The sequence below is a fragment of the Panthera onca genome, chromosome A1 (genome assembly GCF_046562875.1).
Source record: "Panthera onca isolate mPanOnc1 chromosome A1, mPanOnc1 haplotype 2, whole genome shotgun sequence".
NCBI lineage: Eukaryota > Metazoa > Chordata > Mammalia > Carnivora > Felidae > Panthera > Panthera onca.
The window spans coordinates 115,540,836-115,558,188 of record NC_138339.1 but is presented as its reverse complement, the minus strand read 5'-3'; the positions used below and the strand labels follow the sequence as shown (position 1 = coordinate 115,558,188).

At 35.4% G+C, this 17,353-nt stretch overlaps 1 protein-coding gene across 1 annotated transcript in view; it reads left to right on the top strand.

Annotated features, from left to right (window-relative positions):
* MTREX (Mtr4 exosome RNA helicase) overlaps positions 1-17,353 on the top strand; it is a 107,862-nt gene that overhangs the window by 66,472 nt on the left and 24,037 nt on the right. The window contains exons 19-21 of the mRNA XM_060635775.3: positions 1,579-1,707; positions 13,278-13,388; positions 14,620-14,808. Coding sequence (XP_060491758.3) covers positions 1,579-1,707; positions 13,278-13,388; positions 14,620-14,808 — 429 coding nt within the window. The remainder of the gene's footprint in view (positions 1-1,578; positions 1,708-13,277; positions 13,389-14,619; positions 14,809-17,353) is intronic.

Here is a 17,353-nt window from a genome sequence, read left to right as displayed (position 1 = left end):
GATGCCACACTAAAGTTTTTGAGGTGTGCTTCTGTCATAACACTTAAGGAATATTTCTGGAATGTTGAGAGTGATTTTGATAGCTTTACAAAAATTACATATGATATACTTGAGTTCTGACAGTCACTTCTGTGATATAGCTTACAGAGGGAGAATATTAAATTGAAAAAAATCTGTGGAGTTGGAGCTAAACCTAGTAAGACAGTTTTAAATTCTCTACATTACAGATTGTTGATAAATCTTAGATTATTTTTGTTTAAATACTTATTTGTCATCTAACATTTTGGAGTTAGTTCATTAATGAGACTGTAGAATGTGTCTCACACAGTGGGTTTTTTCCCGTCTGGAAAACTAAAGATAATAGTCCTTGATTCTCCTTACAGTCATTTGTCCCCTGGAAGAATTAACAGTTGGGTCATAACTATTTGGCTCATTGTTTATAAAATTATTTTATATTGACTAAGCTCTACATAATACATAATCTTTGCAGTTACAGACCTAATTGAAAATACTATTCGGCTTTTGTGTCTATACCGAAGTGGAGAATGTTTTGAAACTTCTTTAAAAATAACCATAATTTGAAAAAAAGTATGTTGAGGGGGAAAAAAAAAACCCAGTTGAAGAAAAAAAACTGGGTTTTCTTGAGGAATGGAGCTTATGCTTTCAGAAATTTGAACTCAGTAATTTAAGATAACTGTGATTGTATTTTTGGTTTGTATTTGGAAGTATATTTTACCATTGTTAAGCAGTTGGTAGTTGATTACAGAAATAGATCGTAGGTATGGGTTTATTTCTTAAAAGTTTTCCAGTTTTGAACAGTAACTGTGCTTGGGGGGATACTAAGCAGTCATTTCTTTGACATGTTCACTCCTCAGTCAAAATAACTTTCCTTTTATTGATTTTATGCAAAAGAGATCACTCACGTGTTGAATTAAAAAGCAGAGAGGAATTCTTTACTGAAGAAAAAGGTCTTACTGCTGTTTGAAAGACATTGCTGTCAAACAAATTATCATAAATTGCACATGCAATTAATCCTTGTATCTCAACAATCATGTTTTTATTAGAGAATATAAAAGACAAAAGTCTTTTAATAAAGTCTTAATACAATGGTATAAAAACACATTGTAGAGGTGCTATGAGGATAATTTTCATGTTGTTTAATTAGGATAATTTGAAGATAACAGATTTGTTTTCTGACACTGTTAATTTCTTACAGTTTATTTTTCTAATTCTGATATAATAAAATGATTAATCATTAGAAACTTGAAATGGCATTTTATGTCATAGTTAAGAACTCATACTGTTTAAATTCATAAGTGTCAAGCCATACCATCTTGAACATAAAATCTCATCTGAATTCTGAAGTTTCAACTAATTTCTATGTTTTCTCATCCAGTGGAGCATGTTGAAGGATAAAGAAGGACAGCCTTCATATCATGACATAAATATTTACTGTGCAGTATGTGCCATTATCATAATGCTAAATGCTGAGAACATAGTCCATGTACATATAAAACTTAAAATTTTTCCATCAGTTTTTAAGACATAATAAGTTCCTTTTATCTTGTTTTTTTCTAGCCTAATTCTGGTGAACTGGATCCTTTATATGTAGTAGAAGTACTTCTGCGCTGTAGCAAAGAAAGTTTGAAAAATTCAGCTACTGAGGCTGCAAAACCAGCTAAGCCTGATGAGAAAGGAGAGATGCAGGTTTGGACTTTATTTATCATCTTCAGATTTCAAGTACTTATTGAATTATTTATAATCACTATATTTCCTGCATATGATTATAGTGAACATACTTGATGTCAAAATTGTAAGTTTTCAGAGTTTTTAAAGGTATATTAAAGCCATCTAAAATATCAAAAGGATGATTAATGAGATTTAAGCTCTCTGTTTCTGTATCAAATTGTGGTCAGGTAAACAAAGATGAAGTGAAAGATAAAGAGAATTTAATAATTTAAATTTTCACATGAAGCTGGATTTTACTGGGACTACTAAATATGTTTTATCTTTTTTATGATCAAATAATTTTACAGTGTTACTTCATGTTTATTATATTCCTTTGAAATATGAAAGCAGTGTTTTAATAATTGAAAATTCCTTCATAAGTTTCCCTAGTTGGAACCATTTAATTTACATGTGCTTTTAACAAAATTTCAATTATAGTGTAGTTGACATACAATATTATTTTAGTGATTCGACATTTATGTATTTATATATATTAAGAAATGCTCACCACGAGGGCATCTGGGTGGCTCAGTTGGTTAAGTGCCTTGACTCTTGATTTCGGCTCGGGTCCTGATCTCAGGGTTCCTGAGATTCAGCCCTGTGTCTGGCTGCTTGGGATTCTCTTTCTCCTCTCTCTCTGTGCCTCCCCCACTTGCACTCACACACATGTGCACACTGTCTCAAAATAAATAAATAAACATTAAAAAAATGCTCACCGTGATAAGTGTGGCTACCATCTGCCAGCATATGAAGTTATTATGATATTATTGGCTCTATTTCCCATGCTGTGCTTTTCATCCCTGTGACTTATTTTCTACCTGGAAGTTTGTATCTGTTAATCCCCTTCACATGTTTCATCCATCACCTCACCTGCCTTCCCTCTCGCAACCACCAGTCTGTTTGTTCTCTGTATTTATAAGTTTGTTTTTGGCTTTTTGTTTATTACTTTTGTTTTTTAGATGTCACATATAAGTGAAATCATGTGGTATTTATCTTTGAGTTATTTCACTTAACATAATACCCTCTAGGTCCATCCATGTTGTTGCACATGACAAGATTTCTTTCTTTTTTATGCCTGTGTGTGTAAAACACACCTTTATCCATTCATCTGTTAATGGACAGTTAGATTGCTTCCATATCTTGCCTGTTGTATTTGTATATAATGCTGCAATAAACATAGAGGTACATATATCTTTTCAAATTAGTGTTTTCATTTTTTTTAGGGGTGATAACCAGAAGTGGGATTAATGGATCATATGATATTTCTGTTGCTAATTTTTTGACGAGCTGCCTGTTTTCCATAGTGGCCGTACCTATTTACATTCTCACCAACAGTTCACAAGGGGTCCCTTTTCTCCGCATCCTCACCAGCAGTTAATTTCTTATCTTTGTGATACTAGTCGTTCTAACAGGTGTATGGTGGTATCTCATTGTGGCTTGGATTCTCATTTCCCTGATGATTAGTGATACTGAGCATCTTTTCATGTGTGTGTCAGCTATCTGAATGTCTTCTTTCGAATAATATCTATTCAGGTCCTCTGTCTAATTTTAATCAGATCTTGTGTGTGTGTTTGGTTGTATGAGTTCTTTAATTTTTTTTTTTTTTTTTTTTTTTTTTTTGGATATTAACCTCTTAGTGGATATATCATTTGCAAATATTATCTTTTTCCTTCAAGTAGGTTGCCTTTTCATGTTGTGGATGGTTTCCTTTGCTGTGCAAAAGTTTTTTAGTCTGATGTAGACTCTGTTGTGTATTTTTGCTTGTGTTGCCCTTGCCTGAGGAGGCCAGTCCGAAAAGACATATTGCTAAGGCAATGTTTTCTTTGTTTTCTTTTAGGAGTATTATGGTTTTGGTTCTTATTTACATTTAGTTCTTTAATCCATTTTGAGTTTATTTTTTTCATATGGTATAGGAAAGTGGTCCAGTTTAATTCTTTTGCATGTGGCTGTCTAGTTTTGTCAGTACCATTTATTGCAGAGACTGTCTTTTCCACATTGTACATTCTTACCTCATTTTTCTTAGGTTAATTCACCATATAATGGGTTGGTTGGTTTCTTCCTTCCTTCCTTTCCTTTCCTTCCTTCCTTTCCTTCCCTTCCTTCCTTTCCTTCCTTCCTTTCCTTCCTTCCTTCCTTCCTTCCTTCCTTCCTTCCTTCCTTCCTTCTTTATGGGTTTATTTCTGGGCTCTCTTTTTTGTTCCATTGATCTGTTTTGGTGCCAGTACCATACTGTTTTGATTACTATAACTTTGTAGTATAGTTTGAAATCTGGAGTTGTGTTGAGTCTCAGCTTTGTTATCTTTCTCAGGATTACTTCGGTTGTTGGGCTTGTTGGGTTTTTGTGATTCTACACAAATTTTAGGATTGTGTGTTCTTTGAAAAATACTGTTAGTGTTTTGATAAGGATTGCATTCAGTCTGTAGATTTTTTGAGTGGTATGGCCATTTTAACAGTAGTAATTCTTCCAGTCCCTGAGTATGGGCTATCTTTTCCTTTTTTTGTGTCATCTTCAATTTCTTTCATTATTATCTTACAGTTTTCAAAGTACAGGACTTTCACCTCCTTGGGTAACTTTATTCCTAGGTATTTTATTCTTTTTGATGCAGTTGTAAATGGGATTATTTTCTTAATGTCTCTTTCTTACAGCTTGTTATCAATGTAGAGAAACATAACAGATAATTGTATATTGATCCTGCAATTCCATTAAATTTGTTTATTCTAACAATTTTTGGTGTTGTCTTTATGGTTTTCTGTATGTAATACCATGTCATTTGCAAACAGTGACAGTGTTACTTCTTTATTACCAATTTGGATGCCTTTTATTTCTTTTTCATGTCTGATTGCGGTGACTAGGATTTCCAGTACCATGTTGAATAAAAATGGCAACAGTAGTCATCCTTGCCTTCTTCTTAATCTTAGAGGATAAGTTTTCAGCTTTTTACCATTGAGGATGGTATTAGCTGTGGGTTTGTTATGTGTCCCATATTTTGTTGGGGTATGTTCCATCTGTACCTGTTTTGTGGAGAGTTTTTATCATGAACAGATGTTGAATTTTATTACAAGCTTTTCCTTTATGTGTGGAAATCATATGATTTTTATCTTTCCTTTTGTAAATGTGGTGTATCCTGTTGATTGATTTGTGGATATTGAACCATCCTTGCATCCCTGGAATAAATCCCACCTGAGCATGGTGAATGATACTTTAAATGTATTGTTGAAGTCAGTCTTTGTATTTGTGTTTTTTTTCCAGTTTTTCTTTCTAATGGAATTTTAGTTTCATACCATTGTGGTTGGAAAAGATGCTTGATATAATTTCAGGCTTAAATTCATTGAGACTTGTTTTGTGGCCTCACATGTAATCTGTCCTGGAAAGTGTTCCATGTGCACTTGAAAATTATGTGTATTATTCTGTCTTGTGGATGGTAAGTTTTGTATATATCTGTTTGTTTTATGCTGTCTAATGTGTTCTTCAGAGCGACTGTTTTCCTTACTGATTTTCTATCTGGGTGATCAGTCCATTGATGTAAATGTTCATGTCCCCTACTCTTACTTTATTACTGTCAATTTCTCCCAATGTGTTTCTGAATATTTGCTTTATAAGTTTAAGTGCTTCTCTGTTGGATGCACAGAAATTTACAATTGTCACATCCTCTTGTTAGATTGATCTCATTATTATATAATGTCTCTCTTTATCTCCTATTACACTTCTTGTTTTAAAATCTGTTTTGTCTTAGTGTTGCTACCCAGCTTTTTTTCCCCCACTTACATTTGCATGGAATGTCTTTTACCATCTCTTCACTTTTTAGTCTGTTTGTGTCTTTATGTCTGAAGGGAGTCTCTTGTAGGCAACACGTAGATGAATCTTGTTTTTTATCCTTTTAGTCAGTGTTTGTATCTTTTGTTTGAAGTGTTTATTCCATTTTCATTTTATTTTATTTTATTTTAGTCAGTGAGAGTAATTTTATTTTATTTATTCATTTCTTTTGTTTTAATTAGTGAGGCCCAGCTATAATTGTTGAGGCCATGCTGGCAGGCAAGATACCAATTCTAGCTGCTGCTCACTAGTTATTTTGGCAGTAGTCACTTTGGGTGGACACAGGTTCTAGCTGAGGCTGCCTGGTGGGTATGGTATGGCATGAGCCACTTTGGGGGGAACTCCTGTCAGGGCAGGTGGGTTGGATGATCCACAGGGGAACACCAGAGCAGGTTGAGCAGTGCTAGAAGGTAAATGGAGAGTGTCAGAACTGGCTTCTGCAAGCATCAGGCCAGCTAGGCTACAGGAGGGGAAGAAAAATGGCACCTGGTAAGACTTTATTTCTCGAGAAAATTCCTACACTTCCAGCCCTTTTGGCACACACCCTAAAATTACTTAGTAGATCTCCTTCACTTAATAACTTGTATGTTTTTCAAACTGCTGCCTTTCTGTTGGGTCTCAAACTGAATGAGTACACTGGCACTTTAGGAGTGGATTCTAAGTTTCCTCTAGCCCTCCGACTCTCCCAGAGTGAAGTTTCCTTGATTTTCAAAGCCAGATGTTATAAGAGGGCTTTTCTTCCTGATGCACATCCCAGGGTAGGGGTACCTGATGTGGGATTTGATCCTTTCACTCCTCAGGTGGAACTGTGTGCTTGTGATATCACTCCTGTTTGTGGGTCACCATGCTGACAGAGTTGGTTCCCAACTGTGTCCCTGCCCCTTCTACTCTTCTCAGTATGGCCTTTTTTCTTTATCCTCATTGTGGAAGAGCTGTTATACGTCTTTGGTCCCTTTTCAGAATGAGCTGCACTGTAGTTAAGGTCTTGGTGTGTCCATAGGAGGAGGTGAGCTCAGGATCCTCTTGTTCTGCCATCTTCTCAAGCTCCTCAGTTTACCTGTGGTTTCAATTAATTGCAAAACATTCAGTTTGCCATATGAGATACCTGTATTTCTTGAATATCTCACCCCCCCCTTTTAATAATTAGGACAAAATTACTGCAGGTAAAACCTCAATACTGAGATTCCAAGTATGTATTTGAAGGCAGATATACTGGAATTTTGTTATTTTAAAACATTAAGTATGTGGTGTATTCCTAGGAATTTTAAGAAATGTCTTTGTGATGATATATGATATAATAACCTTTGATTTATCAAAATTAAAATCTGCCGTTGCAGCATCAGAGGATGCTGCTTTGGATCATTTCAAATGACAGTGAAATTTAGAATTGGCAGTATTGAAGGATATTATTCATTATTAAATGTTTTAGAGTGATAATTAAAAGTATAATTACTTCCGAATCCCACCTAACATTTGGTTTCAATTCAATCTTATAATTTCATTGCTCAAACTTCAGCCCTATTATAACTTGTATGATTTTTTTTCCATAATGTGTATTTTACAGTTGACTGCTTAACTGTAAATGAGAGTAAAACTCCCACAATTTAGCTGATAGTCACTGTATTCAAAAGGACCTTTGAAGTTATTGCAGCTTGCAATGGCAAGCATGTGGCACACATGCCAACATTCTTTTTCTCTCCTGACAGACATCGATGAAAAGTCATGACATTCTTTCACTGAAGGTTTTGACTCTTTAAGATAATGATCTAATGACTAATTTCATTGGAGTTAGTATTTTAAGGAAAACTTACTTGTTGTCTATCTTGCTTCTGGCCCAGATTTTATTTAGCTTAGTCACTGTGCCCATTTTACTTAAAGATATTGAGAAGCTTTGTACTACATAATGATCATGATTTGTCTCATTTTAATGGTTTGTGCAGGGTAGATGCCCCTGGATCCTAGGCAACCTGCGTCTTTCCTTCTATAACATTTTTTAAACTGGGGTATAATTGAAGTATAATTTTTTTTTAAAGGTTAATTTTGAGAGAGCATGAGAGTGAGCGGGGGAGGGGAAGAGAGAATCCCAAGCAGGCTCTACACCGACAGGGGGCTCACTCAGTCTCTAGAACATGAAATCATGACCTGAGCCAAAATCAAGAACCTCACTGAATGAGTCACCCAATGCATAACATTTTTTAAAATTTTTATTTATTTTTAAGAGATGATGAGTGGGGGAGGAGCAGAGAGAGAGGAAGAGAGAATCCCAAGCAGGCTCTGTGCTGTCAGTCCAGAGTCTGACATGGGGCTTAAACTTAAGAACTGTGAGATTATGACCTGAGCTGATACAAGAGTCGGATGCTTAACCGTCTGAGCCACCAAGACACCCCAGCATATAGCATTTTTTCAGTTTATTTCCAGGAATTAAGTGGGGATGTATTAGTGTAAGTTATATATATAGTCTCTGACTTCAAGGGGTTTACAGCTTAATGGGGAGAAAATTTTGTGCTCAAGTTAGTGAACATCAAAAATGTATCCTCCAACTGGAGTAGAGTGTGTTTGGTGGGGGGAAGTCAATAAAGGTTTTATAAAAGAAGTATTAAGAAAATGAACTGACCTGGGGCTCCTGGGTGGCTCAGTCAGTTAAGTGTCCAACTTAGGCTCACGTCATGATCTCACGGTTCATGGGTTCGAGCTCCACATTGGGCTCTGTGCTGACAGCTAAGAGCCTGGAGTCTCCTTTGGATTTTGTGTCTACCATTCTCTCTGCCCCTCCCTTGCTCGTGTTCGTGTGCTCGCTCGCTCGCTCCCTCTCTCTTTCTCAAAACTACATAGACATTTTAAAAAATATTAAAAAAGAAAACTGACTTGTAAGGATCTTTTCAGACAAGAATTGCTTTTCCAGCTGAGAAAGCAACATACACAGAGCATGAAACATGCCTTTTTAAAAAGAACTCTGAGTTCTATTGAATGATCATACTAGTAAAACAGAGAGAAGGACTATACCTTAAGACATAGTGTGTGTATATAATATTGTTCACTTCTGTAAATTAATATTTTGAATAGGAATCCTGGACACAGGATTCATAGACAATTTATAAGGAAATTTCATCTCTCAACTGCACTTACTGTGAACACTACTCTGGATAGGTTTAAACCAGATTTCCTTTGCATGAAATATGAGTAGGAAGTGGCATTTCCATAGTCATTTTTCTTTCTTTTAACTTGGAGTGTGTATGATACAAAATTAAGCTTTTTAAATGCTTCTTGGATTGCTGCAAGCTTTTGGTTAATTTCCAGAGTTCTTGAAGGAAAATTAGATCAAGGCACACATTTAGTTTTTATAAATCTAAAATTTAATAAAACATATTGGTTTAAATAACTTGGCCTGGACTTGATTAAAATGTAGTTAGTTCAAAAAATATCTTTTCTGGGGGTGCCCAGGTGGCTCAGTTGGTTAAACCTTCAACTTAGGCTCAGGTCATGATCTCATGGCTTGTGAGTTTGAATCCCACGTTGGGCTCTTTGCTGACAGCGTGAAACCTGGAGCCTGCTTCAGATTCTGTGTGTGTGTGTGTGTCTCTCTCTCTGCCCCTCCCCTGCTCATGCTCTGTCTCTTTCTCCTTCAAAAAAATAAATAAACACTAAAAAAAAAATACATGTATCTTTTCTGGATGAAAAATTCAAAAATTATATTTTAGGTAATGTCCTTGATTTGAAGAAATGAGATCATCTGAAACTTACTTAGGTTGTATTCACTTAAACTTACTGACTTCTGATGTTAGCTACCTTATCATTTGCTTATCTTTTTCCTTTTTAAAAATTTTAATTAGTTAATATACAGTGCAGTGTTGGTTTCAAAAGTAGAATTCAGTTATTCATCATTTCCATACAACACCCAATGCTTATCACAAGTGCCCTACTTAATACTCATCACCCAGTCTAGCCCATCTCACACCCACCTCCCTCTGTCAACTCTCATTTTATCCTCTATCATTAAAGAGTCTCTTGTGATTTGTGTCCCTTTCTTCTCTTTCCTCCAGCCTTCCCATATGTTCATCTGTTTTGTGTCTTAAATTCCACACATGAGTGAACTCATTATATCTTTCTCTGATACATTTATTTCTCTTAGCATAGTACATTCTACCCCCATCCATGTCGTTGCAGATGGCAAGATTTTATTCTTTTTGACGGCTGAGTAATATTCTATTGCATATGTATACCACATTTTCTTTATCCAATCATCAGTGAACATTTGGACTCCCTCCATAGTCTGGCTATTGTTGATAATGTTGCTATAAACATTGGGTGCATGTACCCCTTCAAATCTGTATTTTTGTGTCCTTTGGGTAAATGCCTAATAGTGCAATTGCTGGATTGTAGGGTAGTTTTATTTTTAGTTTTTTGAGGAACCTCCAAAACACTGTTCTCCAGAGTAGCTGCACCAGTTTACATACCCACCAGCAGTGCAAGGGGATTCCCCTTTCGACGCATGCTGGCCAACACCTGTTGTTTCTTGTGTTGTTAATGTTAGCCATTCTCACAGGTTTGAGGTGGTATCTCATCATAGTTTTGATTTGTATTTCCCTGATGATGAGTGACGTTGAGCATCTTTGCATGTGTCTGTAAGCCACCTGGATGTCTTCCTGGATGTTGTTGTTTTCTGACATTTTGAATAATGTACATACATGTCAGTGTTCTCTTTCGATTCAGACACTGCATCTGTTATTTGCAAGGGTCACAAATTGCTGGTTCAGTAACCAGTTCAGCCCTCATAATGTCTTATTTAAACATGAAATTGACAACTTGAAAATAAAAATAATTATATTAAAATATTACAATCAAGTGAAAGCAGCCCCAAATCCACACTGAGGTAGGTAGGTAAGTAGGTAGGTAGGTAGGTAGGTAAAATATAGAAGGAACGAATATGTTAGAAAAGTCACCATTAGGCAACTACCAAATAACTAATCCATGGATCCTAAAACTAGTGAGTTGAAAGTTTAAATGAGGAATGGGATATTTACAAAGTAATGAATATCCCTATAAATTTCTTATTAATTGTAAAGGGAAAAGTAGTAAGTTTACATTAGAGAATGCCAGAGATAACCACTTGAATCAAGTCATAAAAATTAATATCACTAGTAATGTTGACCAGTAGACAGGAAGAACAAAAAACATCATTTCTGCCAAAAATTCATATCCTGAATTTCATGATTCATCATAATTAGACAAACCCAAATTCAGAGGCATTCATAAAATAATTAGTGTATTCAAAAATGTCAGTGTCCTGAGCAGCACACACACACACACACACACACACAAAAGAGAAACTGTTCCAGATTAAAGTAAAATAAAGAATTATCACAACTAAACATAATTTATCATCCTAATTTGGATACGTAGAGTGGTGGAAGAGAACAAGTGTGGTATAAAAGGCATTATTGGAGAAGTAGATGGAATATTAATATGCATTATAGATTAGATAATAATTGTTTCAACATTAAATTTCCCTCTTTTAATACTTGTACTATGGATGTGGTATATGTGTGGGGAGAGAGAATGATAAAGCAAATGGGGCAAATGTGAGTATTTGGTGAATCTGAATAAAGGTTTATGGGAACTCTTTGTTCTAGTAACTTTTCTAAAAACTTGAAATTATATAAAAATGTCAATTCCATAAAAACAAAGTAGGCAGTATTCTAGATTTAAAAAGGCTAAAGAGATCTGACAACTAAATGCAAGAAATGATCCTTGGCTGGATCTTAGATCCAAAAGTGGTGGTAGTATCAGGGTGCCTGGGTGGCTCAGTCAAGTTAAGTGTCCAACTCACTTTTGGCTCAGGTCATGATCTCTTGGTTTCATGAGTTCGAGCATTGTATCAGGCTCCACGCTAATCCTGCCAACTCTCCTTGTGATTTATTCTTTCTCTCTCTCTCTCTCTCTCTCTCTCTCAAAAAAATAAACTTAAAAAAAAAAATAAAGCTGGTGGTAGTATCTATAAATGGCATTAGTGAGTCATTTGGGGAAATTTGAATATGAACTGTATATTAGATTCTATTATTAAATTTTTATGGTATAATGAGGTAATTCTTAGAAGATACATGATGAAGTATTTGCTGGTGAGGTGAAGTGACATGTTATCTGCAAATTAATTTTAAATGGTTAAAATAGGAAAAAGGAAGGCAGAAAGAAAAACACTCCCCCACCAAAATCCCAAAGTCTTAACTAGAAAGAGGAAAAGCACGTATGGCAAGCTATTAACAGTTGGAAAGATCTAGTTGAGAAAATACAGTGGACAGTTTGTTGTATTATTATTTTAGTCACTTTTGAATAAGAAGTTGTAGTTGTCTGCTTTAAACAATACATACTTTCTCCATTTTTTCTTTCTTTTCTCTTTGGTATTTGAATATGATCTCTGTTCTTTTAGCTTTTACACTAAATAACATTTTTTAAAGGTGCTTATTAACTATTTTAAAACACTTTACATGCATTATTTCATTTAATTCTCACAACAGTTTAATGAGATAGATACAATTTCATCTCCATTTTTAAAATAGGAAGAATGAAGCCTAAAAAATTTGGACTTCCTCAAGGTCTCAAAACTAGCAGAAAACTGAATCAAAACCCAGGCAGTCTTGACTCTAGAAACTCTGCTCAACTGCTCTACCATTTTATTCAATAAAACACTATGAATATATTTGTTAACCAGCAAGCCAATGGCAGCTGTTTTTTTTTAGTAGCGATCAGAGTAAGGTAGCCATTGAGAATAATACACTGATGAATTTGGACCTTTAAAAGTGTTAACTTCTCAGTGTACAGACAACCTCTAAATTTAAAGTCAGTGTCCTTAAAGGAAGCAAAATGGTATACTTCATGGTGAGGAAAAGGTATCAGGAGAGAACATGAAAGAAATATGAAATAGAAATATCTATTCTGAATAGAAATGAATAAATATGAATATGAATATTCATATAAATATGAATAAATTCATATCTATATGAATAAGAAATATCTTCACATGAAGATAGGTGATTCTTGAATATTATGTCTAATGGAGTATACTGTTTTCTGTGGTTGAAATACTTTTTTTCATCTCTTCATTAAAACCTATCTAGTGGGGCGCCTGGGTGGCTCAGTCGGTTAAGCGTCCGACTTCGGCTCAGGTCACGATCTCGCGGTCCGTGAGTTCGAGCCCCGCGTCGGGCTCTGGGCTGAAGGCTCAGAGCCTGGAGCCTGCTTCCGATTCTGTGTCTCCCTCTCTCTCTGCCCCTCCCCTGTTCATGCTCTGTCTCTCTCTGTCTCAAAAAAAAATAAAATGTTAAAAAAAAAAAAAAATTAAAAAAAAAACAAAAAACCTATCTAGAGCTTACATGAATCCTACTCACCCATAAACAGGAGTCTTTCCTTCCTGTGTAGTGCTATTATATTTTAAGATATTCAAACAGTGCCAATAATGAGTACATGCAAATAAATAAAGCATGGATTCTGTGTTGAGGGAATAACTAATTTTTAGGTACCATTTATTTACCTGTTATTTAGAAGTTTGAATTAGGTTTTACTTTTGAAATATAGTTTCTGGTAAGATATATGCTTCTATAGTGATTATTACCTACTTAATCATATGTGCTACAAATTGTAAATACAGCTTCGTTTTAAGGATTCAAGCTAAATTTGGGAAATGGCAGAGTTTGAAAATGTGCAGTTTTAATTGTAGCATTCTGTAACTTTTTCTTGGTAGGTTGTTCCAGTTTTGGTGCACCTCCTGTCTGCTATCAGCAGTGTTAGGCTTTATATTCCTAAAGACCTTCGGCCAGTGGATAATAGACAGAGTGTTTTAAAGTCAATACAGGTACACGTATTAGTTTTATAAATTTAAATATAAATTTTATGTAAAGATAAATAGAATTTATAACAAGACAGCTTAAATGCTTTAAAATATATTGCTTTCTTTAAAAAAAAAAAACAAAAAAAAAAACTATAAACACTGCCAGTAGTGGAAGTTCGTGATTTTTGTATAGATTGTCCACTCCTTGAATATACCAAAAGTGAGAAGTAAGGGAGAACCCAAAAAGGAAAACATAGCTACTGTTTTATGCAAAATGTTTTGCTTTATTTGTTGAGTAAAAATAACTAGACCACATTAAAAATTTTATGTATAAAAATCATGTGCCAGGACTTTTAACCATTTTTTAGTTTATTTTCAATAAGAAAAATTATGACATTCTAGAAATCTATTTTCCAGTAGGGGAAGAAAATGGAATTTTGTTAGTTATTTGGTCAGCAAACATTTGGATTATCATTCACTGATCAGCAAAGGCTCTGTACTTGAATTTGAGAAAACAAACAGGATGCTTTCATTGTAGAGCAGGAACATTCAAGCTGTGGTCCTAGGCAGGCTTTCTGAGTTGAATAATTGTCTTGACAGTTTTATAGAATTTTTATGTGGATAAACTGTTTGTTGTTGTTGTTTTATCCCTAACTCACCAAATTCTATTTTACCTTTAAGGCCTATCCCAAGACCTTGAAAGTCTCCCAGGGCAGTACCAGCCTACAGTGAGCTGTCCCTTCTCTGAACTCAGATGCTCTTATATTTAACAGTTAAATCATGTAAAAAAAAAAAAAAAAAAAAAGAAAAGACCCCAAAACACAAAATTAATGACAGGAATCTGGACCCTTTAAAAAACTTATGTCTTTCGACTCAGTAGTACCCCACTCCCCTAGGAATCAGCCCCAAGGAAATAATGTGAAAACTGAAAACCATTTACACCTGGGTTGTTTAATATAGGATTATTTATGACAGTGAAAGGTTACAACAACCTAAATGTACAATAATGTGTTTATCAATAAGTTGTACCACACTTAGAACTATTCAGCTCTAAATACTAAAATTATTAATAAATTTAACACATCCCTGTTTCGGTATATCATGGTATGATTCAAAAGGAGGTTTCAAAACCAAATGCAACGGAAAAGTGCAGTCCAGTTTAAGTGCATTTATCAATGTGTTTGTGCCCAGAAATACATAGAAGGAAATATTTATTTAGTCTTAAATAATTTTGTCTATAAATTTTTTGTTTCAGGAAGTTCAGAAACGTTTTCCTGATGGTGTTCCCTTATTAGATCCTATTGATGATATGGGCATTCAAGATCAAGGGCTGAAAAAAGTCATCCAGAAAGTAGAGGCTTTTGAACATAGAATGTATTCTCATCCACTTCACAATGATCCAAATTTGGAAACAGTGTATACTCTTTGTGAAAAAAAAGCACAGGTATGGCAGAAACTTAGTTTGTATCATAAAATTCTATATATTTTACTAAATAGATGATTATGTGTTTTCTATTTTCTTTTCCTATTGGTTTCATCAGCTAACACAGGGAAATATCTCCTTATCTTTTGAGGAGACCATCACCTCTTATCACCAAGACAAGATGAAGATCATTTTGTTATAATTTGGTATTTGATGGTTTTTCTTAAGTTTTTTTAAATGTAATATAATTCATGTATAGTAATATTTACCCTTTTAAAGCATACATTTCAGGGGCGCCTGGATGGCTCGGTCGGTTGGGCGTCTGACTTCGGCTCAGGTCATGATCTCACAGTCTGTGAGTTCGAGCGCCGCGTCGGGCTCTGTGCTGACCGCTCAGAGCCTGGAGCCTGTTTCAGATTCTGTGTCTCCCTCTCTCTCTACCCCTCCCCTGTTCATGCTCTGTCTCTCTCTGTCTCAAAAATAAATAAACGTTAAAAAAAATTTAAAAGGGGCACCTGGGTGGCGCAGTCGGTTAAGCGTCCGACTTCAGCCAGGTCACGATCTCACGGTCCGTGAGTTCGAGCCCCGCATCAGGCTCTGGGCTGATGGCTCAGAGCCTGGAGCCTGTTTCAGATTCTGTGTCTCCCTCTCTCTCTGCCCCTCCCCCGTTCATGCTCTGTCTCTCTCTGTCCCAAAAATAAATAAACGTTGAAAAAAAAAAAAAAAAAAAATTTAAAAAATAAATAAAGCATACATTTCAGTGGTTTCTAGTATATTTACAGATAACTGCAACCATACCACTGTCACAATTCCAGAGCATTTCCATCATCCCCAAAAGAAACCTTATACTAATTAGCAGTCAACTCTATTTCTCCCATCTTGCAGCCCCTAGCAACTACAAATCTCCTTTCTGCCTCTGTCAATTTGCCTATCCTGGAGATTTCATATAAGTAAAATCCTACAGTATGTGGCCTTTTGTGTCTGCTTTCTCCACTTAGCATAATGTCTTCAAGGTTCATCCATGTGGTAGCCATGAATTAGTACTTTACCCCTTTTTATGGCTGAAAAATATTCCATTATATGCATATACCACATTTTGTTTAACATTTCAACAGATGATAGACATTTGGGGTTTTTCCACTTTTTGGCTGTTTTGAGTAACCCTGCTACCAACTTTTATGTACGAGTTTTGTGTGAAGATATTTTCATTTCTCCTGTGTGGAATTAGGTAGAATTGCTGGGTCATATAGTAAGTCTAGGCTTAACCTTTTGAGAAACTGCTGACTTTTTCCCCAAGTGGCTATACCACTTTACATGTATGTAAATGTACATACATACATTTACAGCAATTTATGAAAGCTCTTATTTCTCTGTGTTCTCACCAACACTTGTTATTGTCTGTGTTTTTGATTATAGCCTTCCTAGTGGTATGTAATAGCTCAGCTTTTAGGGTAATTAGCTGTAGTCTCTAACCAGAAAAGCTAGTTAATTTACAGATAATTAATTTAGGATGACCTAAAAGAGCAGAAGACTGTGATAAGTACTCAGAGGCATATAAAGCTTACCAGTTAGTAGAAGACAGCACCCTATTAAAGATATTTTTCCTCAATAAATTTTACTGAAATGTACTTTGGATATACTGAGTTAAATAAAATATTATTAGAATTAATTTCACTTTTTAAAATGTGGTTACTGGAGAATTTGCTTTTTCAGACAGTGCTACAAGAACATACTTGTACTGCCTCACAGATACATTATTCATTGTGAATAATGAATTTAGGAAAAGTTTTTTGAAGTGAAGACATTCCTTTCCACTGTATACTTCTCTTCAACTAGAATCTTTTGTACTCTAGAAATGTTCCATCCGCCTTCAAACTTACAGCTCCTTGCTGTTAAGCCTTTTCAGCTTTTAATCGCATGCCACTTTTATCACATTAGTCTTCCTGTTACACAAACTATTATTTTAAACTCTTTAGGATCAGGCATTTCATTTTAGCTTTCTTGTACTCTCCTCTATCCCAAGTGATCTCTTTATAAAATAGATACCTAGTATTTATTGAACAAGTGTGTGAGTGGAAACTTCTTGGCTTAACAGAGTAGTATGTTTAGTTCACAGTTTTACAACACTCTTTCTAGCTTTCTGTGAACTAACATAATGGGGCCCTGGGCTGCGGTGGGGCACAGCAGCTGTGTTCTTGGTGGACGTGTAGTGCACCATGCTCTGATCCACCATGAAGGTACTGCTCAAGATGAGGAAACTGAGAAACCAAAAGTGTTAGTAACTTCTACAAGGATACCCATGATCCTGGCCTGTTCATCTCTCCTTGGGACCATTGCATCAGCAACCTACCTTCTTACATTTACTTTCTCTGTTTCCACCAGAGAGTCACCCTTAGCAGTTCCACAACACAAAAACAAAGAGACTTGAGCTTGGTTTAATAATGACCGGAAAACGTCCACAAAGAAAACGGTGCGAAGCCACAGAGAGTGGTGTTACCTGAGCTGTTCTGACATAAAGGAAAAAGGCCTTAGTGTCTGGCTAAGGGACTAAATAATCTTGTTGTGA